We start from the raw sequence: 20,406 nt of genomic DNA on the forward strand, positions 1-20,406 counted from the left end.
ATGAGGCCAATCCGTTGAGTCGGGGGAGTTGGTTCCCCGTTGTTAGTTCCAAGTCATTTTCCGTGGTACCAACCCCCAGGCAAGGGAACCGAACGTACGTGGCTTCCTTCAAATGGCTTCCCGCTATTACGGGATCGCTAGCGTTCCTTCTGGTGTGTCTGAGGGGCTGTCCCTAAAGCCCCTCTTTTATCTTAACTCGCAGGGTAGTAGATGTCAATCAGGTTGGGGTGATGCAATCTCTCTCTCAACCAGCCCACTTTGCCCGAGGGCTTGCACGTAGCATAGTCCCCAATCCACAAACGTTGTCTCCAGGAGACAATGGCCATGTCTCTCTCTCATTTCCTGGGTCCTCTGACCCAACCCAATAATGCTCTTGCGATTCTCACAAAGGAGGGGGCTACCCCACACCCTTTGACCCCTCAGAGCTGTGGTACATTCATAACACCCCCTTTCTTCAAAGCGTTTTCACCAGCGGTGAAACAAAGTAGTACAGAGTCTTACAGAGTTTTAGAATCTAACACAATACAAAAGTTTTTTTTCTACAGAGTAATACAGTGATACATTCAATTCAGCATCTAGATAAACAATCCGCTAGCACATTATCACTTCCTTTAATATGCTGTATCTTAATATCGAACTCTTGCAGCATCAGACTCCAACTCAATAACCTCCTGTTTTTATTTTTCATATTGGCCAGGAACACCAACGGGTTGTGATCGGTATAGACAACTAGGGGTTTTTGCACTGGACAAATGTACACTTCGAAATGCTGCATCGCCAACACAAGTGCCAACAATTCTTTTTCCATGGTAGAGTAATTCCTCTGGTGTACATTGAACTTCCGAGAGAAATAGGCTACCTGTGCTCCACTCCATTCCCTGCTTGCTGTAAGAGGACTGCTCCTGCAGCCTCATCACTGGCGTCCGTTGCCAGGGAGAAGGGTGCTAACAAATCGGGTGCTTTTAACACCGGGTGATGGCACAATACGGCTTTTAACTTTTCAAAAGCATTCTGACAAGAATGGCTCCACTCAAGTTTTTCCTCCTTCCGTAGGAGTTTTGTAAGGGGGAAGAGCAATATCCGCAAAATTTTTACAGAATTTCCGATAGTATCCCACCATGCCCAAAAACCTCCTCAGGGCCCTTTTATTGTAGGGTACGGGGACCTCAGAAATAGCCTGTACCTTCACCTGCACAGGAGCCAACTGCCCCTCTCCCACCACATACCCCAAGTATGTGATCGTGGCACGACCAAATTCACTCTTCGCGAGGTTTACCGTAAGTTGGGCTGCCGACATTCGTGTGAACAGAGTTTCTACAGCCTCCAGGTGCTCCCCCCAGGTGTCACTCCAAACTACCACATCGTCAAGATAGGCCTTGGTGTGGGTTAACCCCTTTATCACCGTGTCTATCATCCGCTGAAATGTCCCTGGTGCATTTTTCATCCCAAACGGCATAACGTTGTACTCGTACAACCCGGATGGGGTGACAAAGGCTGAAATCTCCCAAGCCCTGTCCGTCAAAGGAACGCACCAGTACGCATTCAGATAATATACGTCGTCAATACTCAATCTAAAAACGCGGGTATAATAATAATCATCAATTAAGCAACAGCTCTATCGTTTGTCTAGGGGATATTGTATTGTCCGATGGAAAGATAAATGTCACTGTCCTTTCAAGCTGCAGCTCTTTGGGTTTAAGAGAGACGGTTTTAAACTTGCCCGGGTCTTTTATGAGGCCAATCTGTTGAGTCGGGGGAGTTGGTTCCCCGTTGTTAGTTCCAAGTCGTTTTCTGTGGTACCAGCCACCAGCCCCCAGGCAAGGGAACCGAACGCACGTGGCTTCCTTCAAATGGCTTCCCGCTATTACGGGATCGCTAGCGTTTCTTCTGGTGCGTCTGAGGAGCTGTTCCTACAGCCCCTCTTTTATCTTAACTCGCCGGGTAGTAGATGTCAGTCAGGTTGGGGTGATGCAATCTCTCTCTCAACCAGCCCACTTTGCCCGAGGGCTTCCACGTAGCATAGTCCCCAATCCACAAACGTTGTCTCCAGGAGACAATGGCCAAGTCTCTCTCTCATTTCCTGGGTCCTCTGACCCAATCCAATAATGCTCTTGCGATTCTCACAAAGGAGGGGGCTACCCCGCACCCTTCGGCCCCTCAGAGCTGTGGTACATTCATAACACATCTTACTGACGTTGAGTGCCAGGTTGTTGGCATATCTCACTCCTGTACGCCCTCTTTTCACCACCTGAGATTCTATCAATAATGGTTGTATCGTCAGCAAATTTGTAGATGGTATTTGAGCTACGCCTAGTCATACAGTCATGGGTGTATAAAGAGTAGGGCAATGGGCTAAGCACACATATTCCTCAGTGTTGATCCTCAGTGAGGAGGAGATGTTTTCACCAATCTGCACAGATTTAGTCTTCTGGTTAGGAAGTCGAGGATCCAGTTACAGGGGGAGGTACAGAAGCTGAGGTTCTGCAACTTCTCAATCAGGATTGTGGGAATGATGGTATTAAATACTGAGGTATAGTCGATGAACAGCATCCTGACATAGGTGTTTGTGTTGTCCGGGTGGTCTAAAGCAGTGTGGAGAGCCATTGAGGTTGCATCTGCCGTTGACCTATTGTGGTGATAGGCAGATTGCATTGGGTCCAGGTCCTTGCTGAGGCAGGAATTTAGTATGGTCATGACCCCAACCTTTCAGAACATTTCATCACTGTAGATGTGAGTACTACCGGGCGATAGTCATTAAGGCAGCTCACATTATTCTTCTTAGGCACTGGTATAATTGTTGCCTTTTTGAAGCAAGTGGGAACTTTGACCCATAGGAGTGAGAGGTTGAAAACGTTGGTTGGCACAGGTTTTCAGAGCCTTACCAGGTACTCCATCGGGACCTTCTGCCTTGTGAGGGTTCACTCTCTTTAAACACAGCCTAACAATGGCCTCTGAGACGGAGATCACAGGGTCATCTGGTGCAGCAGGGATCTTCACAGCTGCAGTTGTGTTCTCCCTTTCAAAACGGAACTGATGGTCAATGTCAGAAGGCTCGACTCACAGGACTCCACAGCACCTTCTTTCAGCCATGTGCATGGAAAGTGTTGTCCCTATATACCTGGTTGTAGTGGTTGGCATTACAATGAGACAACAGATGTTCCCAGATGTTTGCAGGAATATGGGAAATAAGCCAGGAATGGGATTAATTTTTCATTTCTATCAAACAGCTTGGGCAGGTATTCAGGGTAAAAACAGCCTCCTTGTAAACCACAACTCTTAAAAGTAATAACCTGGTGTCTGCTGGGAGAACTTAGGAATAATCAGAATTTGGTAAAGAACCATTAGAAATAAGTAATTGCTTTACTGTCTCAGTATGTTTGCTTGAGGACATCCTGGTTTGGCAGTTAACTCCACTGTCTCCTTCTTGGATAAATCCGTCACACTGCTTTAGGGTAGGGCAAGAACTTACTTAAAGGAGAAAAGCATTTGATTAAATGCTTACGGGGCTGAATGACCTACTCTGTTTGATATCTCTGTGGACCCATTTGATGACACTGCACTCATTATTCTGCAATTAGTTTTAAATGTAAATTGGACTTCACTGATTCAAGCTGGCATGGCTAAACATTTTCATTATAATCATTACAGTAACTCACTCTTGTTTCATTATAGTCTTGGAAGTTTAATACAATTAAATCTCACTTATGCATTTGGAAGAAATGTTAATTTTGTATAAGTTGGGAACCAAAGCATGTCTTTTAATAACATTGCTAAAGTGCAGTAATACTAAATATACCTGCATTTGCTTTTCAGAACATAGACTGGAAAACATGAAGATAGGTACTCAATACAAGATTTTGTTTGAACTCCTACTTTTCATTTTCCAAAAAACGATATCCCAGCAGGGTCTATAAATCTGACCACATAGCTAGATCAGCGGAGTACTACAAGAAGGCCTTCAGTGACTGACAACTAATGCAGTCATCTGCCTGACTATTATACATTATGGATTGTACACGCTGGGTTACAAATGATATTTCTCTAAAGATCTACCTGATGGATAGCTTTATAAGCCTCAGGATCAAATATAAATCTTCAATCACGGTGGTTTTTAGGTAACTTTTAATCAGAATAATAGTGGTAAAAGGGCTAAAACAAAATAATGGCATTTGGAATGTATATTTAAATTTAAAAATTAAGAACAACAAAATTCAACAGCTACCTTCCAGAATGATCTGCATTAATAAAGATTCAACTTGCTGCAAACCAGCCGAGACCAATAAATTTGATAGTTGAATCAATATTTAATTCACAGCTTTCCCCATGTTTCTTCACACTTTCCCAATCCCCATTTTCTCTGCTACTCTCTGCTGTAACCTGACCCAGTTTAATAAATCAAAGTCTGCAGTTACTGATCTTTCTAATATAACCAAGTCCTACCCTGTGTTTGGTAACACAGAGAAAATGGACTTGGAAATGAAATTGCATCAACAAAAAAAAAAATCAGTTCAATTAATTTTTAATTAGTTAGTACTTTCCTTGCCTTAATTACATTAGCCAACTCATTTTTTAAGTGAAAGGGGTTGCTGAACTGTAAAAGTACTGGGAGATTTTGTGTATTTAAATACAAAATCCCATCAATCAAGTGAGCTATTTCATTGATTTCCCTGTTCCAGTTTCCAGTGCTTTCTTATCCCTGAGATTAGCTATCTTTGCCCTATATGTTGTTTCAGTTGCTTGCTGCCTTGGAGTAGTTTTGCTTCATTTAAAGCTGGCTTTCTTCTGCTTCAGTGTCTGCTTGACGTACCTGAGGTGCATTACTTCTTTTGGAACGCCTTTGAATTAAACAAAAACAGCGGACATTTCAAAAGGCAGGACAGAACTCTTTGCCGACATAAAGATGTCCAGTGCCCCTGATATCAATATGTACTGCTTAATTGTGAACTGATCTTGGTAGACTTTAGAATAATCACGGTAGCAGTTTATCTACAGTAAGAACCATTAGAGTGTCTGTGCATATTCAATTATATTAAAATTCATGTCATTTCCAATCCTATCAAGGTCTGTTAATAATTAAACAGTAGTGCTGCAAATACAAGATGGTGTAGTTCATTTAAAATTGTTTATAATTCATCCTAACAAAACAATGAAAATAAGACGTTGGTGGGGTAACTCTGGAGATCTATCAAAGCAGAAAGTTCATCAATGATTCATCAACATCAATGGATTCTGGGCAGTATCCGTGAACATGGAAGAACCTAGCAGAATGGTGAATTGTTCAGAGTGTCTCTGGAGAATTGTTTCAGATATTGGCAAACACACAAAATGTCCTGCTTCATTACCTGGATTTCTATATAGTGCAATGTTTGGTATGGGTTAGTCTTAGTTGGCTTTCTATTGCATTATTAATGCATTGTTGCACTGTTCTTGAATGAATAAACCAAGGCCCCATCTGCCATCATAGGTTGACATAAAAGACCCACCTGTGAGGGCAGATTTGAAGTACGAAGACAAACTTTTATTCCATAATCAACATAATTAAAACAGGGAATTATCATGTCACTGTTTGAAGGAGCTGTGAGTAAATAGCTACAGCTTTTCCTATCTCACAGCAGTGACTTAGCTTCAATGTACTTGAGACCATCTTTAGAGAGGATGTGGAATTCACAGGTAATTCAAGATTCAGGCTTCAATGGGGAGCTGGTCTGAAAGGGGCTGTAGAACAATTTCTTGACTTTAGGCTTCTACACAAAACAAGTGCTGTCTCCTGAACATGTAGTTCCATTTTGCAGGGCCAGATTGAAGATAAGTTAGGTTGAATTCATTGAATTTCACAGCAGTGAAGAAACCATTTAACTCTCAGTGTCTTTGGCATATCCTGTCCAATCCCACACAACACATTGAGAACATACTTTGGTATCTCCTGTCCCGATTATGTTAATGTTTTAAATATTTATCTATCTAGACTCACTTTAGTTTGCAATGCAACCAGCATACTAATTACAGCTACCTCCCCATTTGTGGGATTTCTGCATCCAGCCAATAATGAGCTTGCTGTTCATTGAGTTCCCCATTTATCTAACAAAGTTAAGGTAGTACAGCATCTGCCATTCTTTTGGTTGGACCTGCTAATGACCTATGGTATGAAACAAATAGCCAAAAAATTGCTTTCTTCTTTTATAATGATCCTAAAATTGACTCTTAATGAAAATCTTAGACCTGCTCGTTCCACAGACACTGCCTGGCCTGCTGAGTGTTCCCAGCATTCTTTGTTTTCATTTCAGATTTATAACATCTGCAGATGTTTAAAAATTTTTAATTTAAAATCATGCCTTCTAGTTTTTGGACTTGTAAAGCCGTTTGAGAACATCTCAGTAACTTCTGTCCTGCTCCTGGTTGCTGGGGGAGGTTAGTGTAAGAGTTGCCAAGAGTATTCCCTTCCACTAGCCAATGTTCCTCTCGATGGTGTTGTCACAGTTTTAAGTTACATCAGATATGTGGTATCCTGGATACAGAGATTAACTGAAGGGGAGCTGGGTTGGGAGTAAAATATGGTGACACTGGATCTTTGGCATCAGTTTTATATGAAATAACAAAGAGAAAGAAAAACAGTCTGATCTGGGGAAGACAAAGAAGTGACTGCAGAATTAAAGGACCATCAGTCCGTACAACTATAACGCATAGGAACAGGATAGGGTCCATTGAATCGGCTCTGCCATTCTATCATGGCTGATTCATTATTCCCCTCAACCCCAAGGCTGAGGTGAAATAGCCACCAAACTCAACAATATAATTGAACAGCAAACTTTATGCTATTTTACATATATATATATCTGGACTTCTCCTTTTATTCTCTTTTTGCACTATAACCTTTTTAAATACAAAATTTATATTATATATAATTCTTACTGTGATTCACAGTTTTTATTATTATTTATTGCAATGTACTGCTGATACACAGCATCAAATTTCCTGACATATGCCATTAATATTAAACCTGATTCTGATTAGAGAGTTAGGTAAACAATATTATCTGGGCGACACAGTAGTGTGGCGGCTAATGCGATGATATTACAGTGACAGCAACCCAGGTTCAATTCTGCCGCTGTCTGTAAGGCGTTTGTACGTTCTCCGTGACCGCATGGGTTCCCTGCAGGTGCTCTTGTTTCCTCCGACATTAGCAGGTCAATTGATCCCAAGGGGGGTAGTTGAGCCGTGCAGGCTTGTAGAGCTGGAAGGGCCTGTAACTGTGCTGTATTTCTAACTGACATAAATAAAATTAGATGAAAGGGAGAGATTATACTTTAATATTATACTGGGTTTGAAAAAGGCAATTGAACTCTTGTAAAGTACTGGCCAGACAAAACAGAAGATAAAAGTTAAGTTTAGTATAAATGTGCAATGACTTATATTGGGGGCATTAATTAAAATAAAACCTCAAGTAAAATTGAAGTTTAGAATAAAGAGTCTCTTGAGAGAAATGAAAATTTAAAGCTTTATTTTAATCCCAGATTGTAATTTTAATCCATATTAATCATTTTTTTAATAGATGGTTAAATATTTACATGAAAGCAAAATTGCGGCTAACAAAGATCAAACGACAGTCTTTTTGTGGGGCATACTGTACCAAAACAGCTCATTGATACATCATTCATGGATGAGAGCTGCTCATAATTAAATGACATGGGTTTTAAATATTGGATTCATATACTGGAGTGTGATTTAATTTATCGAATAATCTCGTCAGAGATTTACCTGTGAGTACCACACCTGTCCCTACACCTCCTCTTTTACCACTATTCAGGGCCACAAACAGTCCTTCCAGGTGAGGCAATACTTCACTTGTGAGTCTGTTGGGGTCATCTATTGCATCCAGTGCTCCCAGTGCGGCCTCCTCTACATTGGTGAGACCCGACGCAGATTGGGGGACCACTTCCACCCACTGCAACTCTGCTTCGCATTCCCATTCGGATATGTCCATTCATGGCCTCCCCTACTGCCATGATGAGGCCAAACTCAGGTTGGAGGAGCAACACCTCATATACCGTCTGGGTAGTCTCCAGCCCCTTGGCACGAACATTGAATTCTCCAACTTCTGGTAATTCCCTTCTCCTCCCTTCCCCTATCCCAGTTTCACTTTGCCTCGTCCTCCAGTTGCCTATCACCTCCCTCATGGTTCCACCTCCTTCTACTACCCATAGTGCTTTCCCCTTACATTCCTTCTTCACCTTTCCTGCCTTTCCCCTCCCCCACCCCTTGATCTTTCCCCTGATTGGTTTTTCAGCTGGCACCTACCAGCCTTCTCCTTCCCACCCTCCCCCCACCTTTTTATAGGGCCCCTGCCCCCTCCCTCTTCAGTCCTGATGAAGGGTCTCGGCTCGAAACGTTGACTGTTCGTTTCCACGAATGCTGAGTTCCTCCAGCGTGCTGTATGTGTTGCTTTGACCCCAGCATCTGCAGAGTATTTCATGGTTACCTGTGAGTAGTTGGTTGACTTTCACTGCAAATGGTTTATTTTATTAGTGTTCTTGGGAGGGTATCCTGACTGGGTGTGTAATGACTTGGTATAGAAACACCAATGCCCAAGAATGGAAAAAACTTCAAAAAGTGGTGCCTACAGTGTAGTCCATCCCAGGCAAAGCCCTCCCTGCCACTGAGCACATGTACAAGGAGCACTGCCACAAGAAAGCAGCATTCATCAACGTGGACCTCCGCCAACTAGACCATGCTCCTCCTCACTGCTGCTTTCAGGAGGTACATACCCCCATTATCACCCTTCAACTATCAGGCTCCTGAACCAATGTGAATAATCCCAACTCTGAACTGATCCCACAACATGTCTTCTCACTTTCAAGGACTCTGCAATTCATGTTCTCCGTATTATTTATTTATATCTTTTTTTTGTTTGTGCACACTTTGATTTTTTTGAGCATCAGTTGTTTGGCAATCTTCGTATGTAGTTTTTCATTAATTATATTGTATTTCTTTGTTCAACTGTGAATGCCTGCAAGAAAATGAATCTCAAGTTAGTGTAAGGTGACATATGTGTACTTGGGTAATAAATTTAATTTGAACTTTGAACCTTTGACTCTTTAATTGCACCCAATGATTCACACCTACATGCATCAGGAATGTAGAGCTTTGGCCTGATCCAATGGTTGTTGAATCATTTACTGTTGTATGATGCTTTTCATATGTACTGTCCTGTATGGGAACAATGCCAGATTAGCATCTGATGATTAGTTAAAAATCTTGCTGCTCCTGTCATGCCCTTCTGTAGTCCTCATTGAAGGAGAGTTGATCCTCTGGTTTGTAACACTAGGATGATGGACTTCTCCGGCCATAGGGAGAGTGTAGTGCTGCTGCAGCTTGTAGATGTCTAGCTTTGAGCCACCAGATCTGCTCCAAGCCTGTCCCATTATTATGATTATGGTGCAAGATAACATAATGGTGTACTCAGTGTGCAGATGGGACTGTCTTCATGTGGATCATTTGAAAGTAATTTCTGACAGTGCTTTTATAGGCAGTTGTTACAAGTAAATTGAAGATGAGGTCAAGTTGGTTTATCCCTCATGTTTGTTCATGACCACCTGTATAATCAGCCATGCAAGCCTATTCTTAGGACACAGCCAGAACAATGTTACCAAGCCATGTACATCCTGTGTCCTTGCTAAGTATGCTTCTTCTAAGTGTGGTTTAATGCGGAGGAGTACTGATTGATCAGATGAAGGAGATCTAAAGAAGCAAAGCTTCTTGACTGTGTTTGGCTTAATGCTGTGAGACTTAATGATGGTTGAAGTCTATGTTGAGTATTTGTAGCAATATTCTTTCCTGCCTGTACTCTGCAGTGAAACTATTCTTGTGCCAGTCCTATGATGGGACAGAAGGTTGTAATTGCAGTTGTGTTTGGGGGAGTTTGGCACTTGTCTCCAATGTACAATCAAAGCTACAATACTAATGTGTTGAATATCTCCCTGATTTCAGACAACAGACCCCATAGGTTAGTGAAGAGGTCTTTCCAAGGTTATTAAGCTGCTTAGCTGTCCCAAAGTCAATGTGGGTGGCCCATCCCATCGTATTGCTTTCTTTTCTTTAAGAGATAGTTCAATACAACTGAATACTTTGCTGAGCCATTTCAGTTAAAAGAAAGAAATGTAAATCTGGAGTCACATAAAGGCCATGCAGGATCAGGATGCCAGATTTTCTCTGCTGTAACCGAATGGGTTTTTATGAAAACGTTACAGTCTGGTGGTCATTATTGCCAATACATTTTCTCTTTAACTTTCAAGTTATCAATCTGAATTTAAATTTCATAATGGGATTTGACCTTGTGCATTCAGATTGATAGTCCAGGCTGCTGGTTTATTAATTTGTTAACATTGTGGTGACACCAATCCCGAAAAAGTCGTTTATTCAATTAATAGTGTTAATTTAGGAATATCCTTTTATCTGAACACATAGCCCAATATTTGCACAGTTATTAAATTAATCCAATTACAGTTTTGAAAGTTATTATTGTGAATGTGTGTTGAAATACCCCCTATTTATACTGAATGAACTATCTTCAGTTATATCCAGCTTACAGCTTTGCAGGAGGCTATTAGTTGTCTGGTAATATGTAATTTAGCATTACATTTGCCTTATGGTGCTCTTTTTCAAAAATAAATTACTGTTGTCATCCTTATTGCATTCCAGACGTATTTGCCAGTATAAATAAAGGTATGGCTATTAGTACTGATCTATTAGTACTTATCTTTACATTCCCCTTTTTGTTTTTGTTTCATACAGGATGATAATAATCTGGAAGAAATATTAGCAAGTCCTGCAGAAAGCATACCCAATTCTCTGGAAGCAGATGGAACAGAAATTATTCAGTCGGCCACAGGACATGCTGTCTTGGCTCTGTGAACTTGCAGCACATTACAAGTTGACAAACATAGCACAATTCCATACATTTCATTTTCTTCCCACCTTTTCGTCATGATTACAGTTTCTCCCCTGGCTGGAACTGTAAATTGATAAGGTCAAAATTGTTTCAGTGTGTTGCTGCTGTTCTATGTTTGGCCTGTTTATAATCAATTACATATCATTTTAATTGAAGGACAGGGCGTATTATGACCAAGGGACACAAATACAATTTTGCCTCAATTAGGAAGAACCATATTTGGCCTTATTTTTTTTTAATTTCCATTATAAGCTCTAATACCCTTGTTTGTTTTGAAAACTACCCTTAAATTCCTCAAGTTGTAATTGTATCCTCCTTGGCTGTTGTGCCTCTCCCAATTGAAGGGCTGGTTACATTACTTGCATATGTTGGTAGGTCCTATTAAAACAGGAGCAAAGAAAGAGTATTGATAACATTTAGAATAGCCTGTTTTCAATTATATTTTAGAGGTTCCTGCAAAATCTAAGTAGGAAATGTGACATGAACAAATATTCCAATCTAGACACTCCAACAAAACCAAATCTCTGTTGAGAGATTTTTACTTTGCTTTCTTAAAACCTGAAGCAACAGGAAAGGTACAAATATCACTAGGATTGATAAGTGATTACTAGTTGACATATATATCTAATATATAAAATAAGTCAACAAGTATGAGTTTTTGTTTTGTTGTACATTTTCTTATTTATTATGACTTATAGAAGTCACATTTAATGCCTGCTGCCCAGTATGATATTTGTAGGCTGTTTAGTTGAATCAGCTATGGGTGATGTGCTATGGCCACACATACAGCAGATGAAATGAAATAATGAAAAGAAAACTCTGTGGCAAAAGTTAGAGATCAACAACTCCAATATTCCTGCTTAAAACAAAATTAAGCTTCAGCACTTGCAAGATCATGAACTAACCATGCCAATGGAAGAATTGCTAATGATTTTTTAACAAATTGATACTGATGTAAGTGCAATGCAATGCAAGTGCTGATGATTTTGCTACATTTAATGCTCAGCATGGGAGAACATGCTTTTTTTGTGGGGATTCATCTGCAAGGCTGGTAAAAAGAAGATGATAATGTCAAAATATTCCAATGCCCTTCAAGGATTTCTAAAACTCTGCCTTTATATCAAAGGCATAAAAGATAAATGTTTAATGGAATAAATTATTTGTTCAGTTAAACTTTCTACCAGTTAAGTTGAATGTGATTAAGCTATATTTTATGTTCCTTGTGGGTTGTTGCCATTGCAAGCAATTATATCTCTTCATGCTTGTCTCCAATTATTCATGAGAAGGTGAGGTGTCACCTTTCCGGGCTACTGCTACAGAGTAGTGATATAACCACGTTGTTTCTGAGGCACAGTAGCTAAGTACAACCAGATCAGGCAAGAGTAACAGATTTCCATCTCCAAAGGATCCAAGTAAAGTAGGTGCTTTTGTTTACAACAATCCAAAAGCTTAATAGTTACCAGTAATGAATATATGTATCTTGCACCATTTTTAAAAAATAGTGAATTATCCGTGTGAATGTTGTATCCACCTTACATTTCATGCTGTTTTCTATGTCACTTCAAATGGACAGACTGTGACAGGTACTTTTGATACCATTTCTAAACATGTTGAAGTAATCAGTGATTTCACTGCAAACCACTGTTTAAAAGATTCTTAGATCCTTGCAGCCTTCTTTCATCCTTCAGTATGTCACTTTGATTAGATTCCAGAACCATTCTTGGCATAATTGGAATTGATGGAATTGGAGGGACTAGTGAGGCAGAACATATAGAAAAGTTTAACAGTGCAGGTTTACTCAGCTGTGCAGTGCAGGGAAAGGCAATTGGGCATTGTAAGTATCAAAGTCGACACTCTGTGGCACTTGCGGGTTTTCTTTCAAAGTCAATTAATCTGTGGCTATTAGTACTAAGTATGTGGGAGATAGGTAAATTTTATTTTACTTTATATGTTTTATGATCTATGATGTATCATTTAAAAATGAGGAAGAGAAAGGCAGCAGATTTTAAGATACCTAAGCAAAAATCACTGGGTCAAATGAAAAATCTATAGAAGTCAACTGAACTGGGATAATAGAGAGGATAGTTCACGGAAAATGTGCAGATAGATTTGAAGTGAAAGCAAAGTACTGCAGGAATGCAACAGAGTGAAGTCTGTCCTGAATAGTTTGGAATTGATCGCCCATTCTACATTCTAGTTAAGCATTGCATCCAATTAATCTTGAGACCACAGAACTATCAGGTTAATGATAGCACCCTCTTCCAACCCACCCACCCCCACCTCTGAAATTAAATATTTGAAGACAATTTTGTTTCAAATTCAGATTATGAGTCTGTTTCTTGTTTCATTCTGTGCAACAATGTCAACGTAATACAAGATCTAAACCCACGACTGGAACTTCTTCCTTGGTCACGTATAATTGTGATCTTTAAATGTCACTGCCTTTTCAGTTTCACTTTATGGGAATGTTGTAGTATATGTGCTGAATGATGGATTAAGAGCAATGGATCACATCTTCAGTCCAGGTTCAGGTCCAGATCACAAAGGGATTATATTCTAAATTGTTGTGTTATGCAGCCAAGCTCATCCAGAAGGATCTTCAGAATTTAAATGAGGCATTCTACATTTGCACTTAATCAAGCATTGCATGTGCAATTATTGCCAGCCAGTGATGAAAGTTGCCTTCTAAACCACTGTTTTATTTATTTCAGTTGTCCAATAACCAGGTTTATTACCCATCATGATAGAGGGCAAGGTTCCCAACTGATAGAAATGTAAAATATTGCTTGACAGATTAAAACCTAACTTATTATCCTTTCACATGTTTATCTCACTAGGTGTAATAGATTATTGGCTTGAGTAATTAACACTATTATTGATGTAATATCTTGTAGTTTTCTTTGTATGTTGTTAATATTTCAACTGCAGTCACTGTTAAAACTGTAGAACTCATGATAGTTTGCTTAGTGAGGGGAAAAAAAACTTTCCTTAAGATTTTGCACATATTATAGATGTTAATGGATATACACAAATGGTATATTCATCATTGCCTTTCAGACTGTGTAAATAAACCATCCTTTATTGACATTAATGTCTCCTAGAAACTAGTATCTGTATAAAATGCATCATTCATATTGTCACATTAATGCTATCAATATTTCTTTGGCAAGTTGAGTTATAATGTGCTCTATTATATATTTCATTACTACACTGTAAATAAAGTGACTTGGTGATATTTTTGATTTTTCTTGTGAAGGTCAATTATTTGCTAGAGGAAGACAATAAAAGAGCAACATGCTGTCACATAGAGAGAGCAAGGTTGTTTGAGTCTGCTCCAGGTAAAAGCTTGCATGACTATGAGGTGCTTACAATAATAGGCTCAGTACTGCAGATAAAGCTGTTTTACTGCTTTCCCTTGTAACAGTATTCACCATACACATATTACATTACACTGAAAATTTGAATTCTAAAATAGAATTTCACAGAAGAAACAATATAAATGAAAAATAGCTCCCTACTTTTGCTTAACTCTAGGAATTTGAATAAAACCATCCTGTTCAATAGACACACACAAATACTCACTATAAAAGCTTTATAGTTCTTTCTTGATATGGTACAATATATAAATCAATAAACTGGTAATTCTGATCTAGTATATAAATAAGAATTAATAATTTCCATTTATATCTTTATTTGTTGTTCAAAGATGAGTATGATGTTGTGTTGCACTTTGTGATAATTTTTCTTTCCAAACTCATGCTCAAAGGTAGGGATTTCAACAAGTGGGCAATTATTTTCACTTTAGAGACAATATCAGTAGCAGGTATTCATGTTAGTAAGGCAAGGTAGAGTCACTGGGGAGTGCAACTCTCTCTATTCCATTTTAACAATGTAGGTTAGTGATGATTTATGAAACGGTTTCTCAGTTCTTAACTAGTTTCTCTTGTTTTATTCAAGTGAGACCACAGCTTAGCAACGACCATATTTGTTCTACTCACCTGTGTTATCCTACAGAAAAAAATAAAGGATCTGCATTTGCATGTCACTGATTTAATTCTGCAGTTCCAGGTGGCTCAGGATGCAAGTGCAATATATTAAGGTGTTCTGCAATTAGGAAATTAAAACCTTAGGTGAAAGTAGAGAAAAAAGGTAAAAAAAAAATTTGGCTCAGTTATCACTCAAATACTTTAATTTCTTTCAAATACACATAAAAGCAATTGCACTTTGGGAACAAAATTATCTGCATGTTACAGGTTCCAAGAAATTGTCTCATAAGATTGAAATGAGGCTGAATCTCGCATTAGACGTTTCACACAACTAATTTACTCAATAAAGACACAAATACCAATTTTAGTAGTTGGATACATAAGCTGTCTCTAAACTGCTATAAAAATATGGTAAAACATTTAAAAAGACCTGCTTTGAAACAGCTAATTTACAGTTTATGCAACGTCTAATATTTACAGTTTAGGTCTCTGATGTAGGCTGCACATTGTGTACTTTGGATAAGGTGATGGGAATTTTACGTTCACCTGGAGCAGGTGCTTTAGTTATGGGTTTGCTTGAAGTTTGGGTTTCAGCTATGCGTTCTTTAAATTTCTGCTGAAGGTATTTTTCCTCTTTGGAGTAACTCGTGGCAAAAGCAGACATCAAGAGGCAGACAGCCATTATCATCCCTCCAATGCAAAAGAGGATAGCACCTGCCAGTTTACAAATATCCAGTGCCATGTTGAATTGGACTGCATGCCCATCCACCACCAGAAAATCTTCCTCTTCCTCTCCAAATGCTTCAATTTTTGGTGGTACCAAATAGCCAGTTGCAATTACTACCAATCCTATAAGAAGCATGGTTATCCCAGCTGTTAGTCCAACCTATGAAATCATAACAAAGCAATTTACATGATTTAAAAACCTCAATATATATAGACATTTTGCAGTTATAAAATCCAAAAATACTGCCAATTCTACAATCACCAGCTCAAAATTATAGCCTGCTCAATGAGATACATGACAATAAACATTTTGAGTATGACTTAAAAGGGTGGACTGACCTATTTTTTGGTATAAGGTCTTTATGGAATCATGAGATTGCAATAATTTGCATCTTTATTGGGTAATGTTCAAATATTAATGAAATGTGTGATGGTTTAATCTATTGGCAACTTCAGAAATAAATTAGCTTCCCAGCTCAAGAAAGCAAAAGATTGAAATCCTTGTGTTTTAACATAATTATACAACGTTTATACGATTTAATGTGAAGTGTGGTGCAACAATCAGAAAGCTTATGCCCTGCAGATACTAGAAAAGTTCCAACCTATACTGCCACTTTAATGAGTAGTTAGACATATCTAGATACCCAGGAGTTTGGTTATTATCAGCGATGATTCCATTTGTGCAGTTATAATGTCCGTTTTAACATTGTATGTGCATGTCATTTTTATTCATTTTTAACATTTTATACCTTTAGTTATAGTTAGATAGTAAAAAGTGGCCATTTGTAAAATGGAGTGGAAGATTCTCAATGCAGTGCAGACTGAAAAGCATGGAAATGTGAAATGAAGTAGAACCACTGTTAAGGAATATATTTATATAGGAATCTAAAAGGATACACTTTTTTTTTACAAAAGCATGATAACTGGGGGCAGATATTGCGAGGAAATGCACATGAATTTTTCATTTTTAACAAGTGAATATCCCTGTTGGCCCAGGAATTGTTGAAGCAGCACATCTCATGATGGAACACTGTGAATTAAATTCTTTTATATATTAGCTCTTTATTCACATGATATTGCATCACAGATAGCGGAATTGATGACACTGTGAAGTCAAAGCAGCTTCTCAGGCCCTGGGGACATCAAGTCTAATAGTTTATATCCTTAACCAGTTAAATTTAAAGAATATTGAACAACACACAATTGAGAAGGGAATGTAAGAGTAGTGGATGAAAGAATTAGGTAAGGAGGGAAGTGGGAAATTGAACACAGAAGGTAAGGTAAGAAACTAAAAACCATGATTTACTACCTGATGGGGTGGAACTCCACAGATTCATTGCTGCTTTTCTGGGCCTTGATCACTGAGTAGCATCAACATCATATCATGACCCAGGTCAACTATCAGCACGGCATGACTACGGTTAAAATTAATTCATTTCACTGGTACAAACAGAACAACATCATAGCCTAGAGCAAGGAGCCTCGCAGAAGTCTGACTTCTTACTTAACCAGGAGTGACAAAGGAAATTCGTAATTTGAGAATTAGAGCTGATTGACATATTTTTCCCCACAGATTTCTGCCATTTTTATGCATCTAATCAAGTACTTTGACATGCAGATATCATGATCTCACTATTATCTTGCACCAGTTCCTGACCAATAAAATTCAGAATTGATTGATGTTATTGAGAGCAATATCATTCATACCTTCCAGAAGATAGAGCTCCATCTACTTGGGGATCTCTTAATCTGAAAACTGTCATCATGCTCCCAGATGGTTGCAGTGCAGTCTTCATAAAACTGGTGTAGGTATGATCGGACTCCATAACGTTGGGGCAATGCATCTGCACTGTGGTTACTGTTCTGCAGCTGGCATATCTCAGCACATAGACTCATCTTTTACAGCTGCATTCCAAACTGTAGATCATGAAAAATTTATGTTTGGTCAACAACTATGCCACTCTCATCCAAAACAGTTGGTAAGGTTCCACAACTATATCAAAACTTTTACTATGAAAAAGCATGTGTTAGTCAGTTCTTCCTCAAATATGCATGGCAATCATAAATAAGAATAAACTATTTTCATTCTGCATTGAGTACTTTGATTTGCTGTGATTTATCATCAATAATATTATTGATTTCTGAATAATTATTTTGACTCTGACCCTCAGCTGTTCAATTTGTATCTGCAGGAAATGACCACGTTACTTAATTTAGCAACAATAAGCCAGACAATCTGTTGCTTCTTGTGGAAACAGATAATACATCATGAGTATTTACAGGGGTTTTCCATTTATTATTTCACAGCAATACAGAGGAAGAAGATACATAGTATTTTATGAAAAATAATCATGGCTAATTCAGAATATTTAATATTGGTCTTAATTTTGTACAATACCAGATGAAGGATATTATGAAGCCCAAGGTCCATAACTATTAGCTTGATTTTAATGACTTTTTTAAACAAAAGATGCCTTTCACATTATTTAATGTGACATTTAATATCCCACTGATTGGAACAATTTGTTGTGTATAAAATCTTGGCAAGTGATTGTGATTGTGCATGAGCCAAACTGCAAATCCAAAGAAGTCAGTGTTTGGCCAGATGGTTAAATGCAACCAATTTGGCATTTAGAATCTGACTGGTCCACTTACCAAATGTAAATGAAAACCATTGTTGCTCACAAAGAAGTAGGCCCTACAACTTCCTCTTTCACATTAATGATACAGGTTTCCAAATGGTTAGAGCAAGTTATGAGAGTTAGTTTATGCAAAACACACTGAATTCTCATCAACTATGAGGACCACCATCATCCTAGCACCCAGCACCTTCAAGATAAGGTATTCATTATTCCTAACATTTCAATTCATTTTAAATTAGTAGGTTAAGTTCATATCTGGATGACATTGCTAGTTGCCCCTAGAGCAGTGACAAAATATGGAATCAGCATCCAAATGTAGGAGCTCTACATATCTGCAACCATTGTTTTCTTATGATCGACTCTTTCTTGAAAACTTAGTAAACCAGCCTCTTTCCAGCTAATCCTTGATTCTTCTTTAATGCAGTCCTCTTTGAATCTGAGTTGACCATCAGAACCTGCCATCAGGACAATCCTTTCCCAACTTTATAATAATCCTTTCTCAGTTTTACAGGGACAGGTCCTCAGTCATCATGTCCAAGTATATCACTCATCTTCCTTGCTATTTTTTTCCAGCTCCACTCTTCATGAAATGTAACGCAGCAAAAGCTCCAATACATCTGTGTCTTAGCCAAAACATCATTATTTCCTTTTCATCCCAACACATTATGTTCAAAATCCTTAGCTTCCCTTTTAAAATGCTCTGCTAATTTTTCAGATGTATGGATTTTCATCCTTGAATCCTATCATCTTGAACAGTCTTGTATCCGCTCATCCCTAATATTTTCTTTCATCACAGGAAGTTGTGAGACATGGTTAGTTTTACACAGGACATTGATACTGAAAGAAGCCACTGTATATATTGTCTTACTCTTCTAGAGTAGGCTGCCCATAGAGTTTTTAGCAATATATTTTCACTGTGACCACATCTAGGATATTGTATGCTCTAGATCAGGTTATCAAAGGGTGAACTAGATCTTGATCAACTTTAATTTTGATTAACTTTTACATTATAAATATAAATATTAGATTTTTGAGACTAGTCCTTTAACGCGCTCTATTTGATAACCTAATTCAGACTTCGAGTGTAATCCCAAAGCATCGGCGCCAGCCTGTGTTGAAGTGTTTGTTTGCTGAAGACCTTCAAGCAGAACATTAGCTCATGAATTTGAATATACTTTTCCACTACTGTCCTCCCTCTCTGAAGGTGTAAAGATGGCGTGGCACCTTGCTCTAGCTAGCCACATGCCTTCTCTCTCAGGTGCCACTCCGGGGTGCTCGCCGTGGTGCTGAAATCTCGGTCGACACCACCAGCACCACGGCCCAAGCTGGCGACTCGGCCTGCAACCCACCTGTAAACACGATACTCAAACTCAATCCAGCGATAGCAGTCTATCCGCTGGACACTGAAAACAAAGCCTCTCAACTTTCAACCTGCTTCCTGTCTCTTCGGGGCAAAATCATCTATCTGCAGACTGTATCAAAAAAGTAATAAGATGCATCTCAAATAAACTGTCACTAACAATTATTATGTTTTATGTATATATTTAAATATTTTTTGAAGATGGAGAACTTCGAAAGCAACAACGGCAGGGGCTGACTGTGAGCGGGGTGCCGGGGATAAATTTGACCCCCAACCTAGACTGCTGCCCCGGGGACAGTGAGCGAGCAGACTTCCCGCTGTCTCGGCCAGCCACTCACACCGTAGCCCACCTTTAACGTTGCATTTTTACCTGGACACCCCTTCCCTTCCCTTTTAACCGCACCTTGCCTGGAGATATTCGACTCGTGGTGGGAGCCGCTGTTCTTCCTCCCGCTCCGGCGGCTGCTGCCTGGCTGTCAGCACCGTGCCATGTCCCAGTGCCGGCACGCCGAGCCGCTGCGCGCCTGCGCCGCTCTGATCGCGGACTGAGCCGGGACTCGATAGGCGGCGGGCGGGGAGGTGCCCTGCCTCGGCAAACGGCGGCTGGCTGCTGCTGCTGGCTGTTTGGCAAATAAAACTTCGCAAACCAAAGGAGGGTTGCTGAAGTTAGTTGGAGTTACTGTGGAAGAAACGCTTTGTATTTTCCTTTAGACTGTGGGCTAGGAGGTGAATGCTTTCGGGCAGATT

At 39.3% G+C, this 20,406-nt stretch overlaps 2 protein-coding genes across 6 annotated transcripts in view; one reads left to right on the forward strand and one right to left on the reverse strand.

Moving 5' to 3' along the window:
* The window catches only part of LOC132378490 (doublecortin domain-containing protein 2-like), a 196,824-nt gene extending 182,644 nt beyond the window's left edge, over window positions 1-14,180 (forward strand). For all 4 annotated transcript variants that reach the window (XM_059945435.1, XM_059945433.1, XM_059945432.1 and 1 more), the window contains one exon: window positions 10,789-14,180. In XM_059945435.1, coding sequence (XP_059801418.1) covers window positions 10,789-10,908 — 120 coding nt within the window. In that variant the 3' untranslated portion in view covers window positions 10,909-14,180. The remainder of the gene's footprint in view (window positions 1-10,788) is intronic.
* Window positions 14,181-14,980: 800 nt separating this feature from the next.
* nrsn1 (neurensin 1) lies at window positions 14,981-20,142 on the reverse strand. Of its 2 annotated transcripts, XM_059945794.1 has the most exons (3): window positions 20,063-20,142; window positions 17,365-17,574; window positions 14,981-15,817 (listed from the first exon to the last, which is right to left on the reverse strand). In XM_059945794.1, the coding sequence occupies exons 2-3, from the start codon at window positions 17,551-17,553 to the stop codon at window positions 15,413-15,415; spliced, it is 594 nt and encodes a 197-aa protein (XP_059801777.1). In that variant the 5' UTR covers window positions 17,554-17,574; window positions 20,063-20,142; the 3' UTR covers window positions 14,981-15,412. The 2 variants fall into 2 exon arrangements, with proteins under 2 accessions (XP_059801777.1, XP_059801778.1); XM_059945795.1 differs by lacking the exon at window positions 20,063-20,142 and having other exon boundaries at window positions 17,365-17,642.
* Window positions 20,143-20,406: the final 264 nt, after the last annotated feature.

The sequence above is a fragment of the Hypanus sabinus genome, chromosome 20 (assembly GCF_030144855.1).
Source record: "Hypanus sabinus isolate sHypSab1 chromosome 20, sHypSab1.hap1, whole genome shotgun sequence".
NCBI lineage: Eukaryota > Metazoa > Chordata > Chondrichthyes > Myliobatiformes > Dasyatidae > Hypanus > Hypanus sabinus.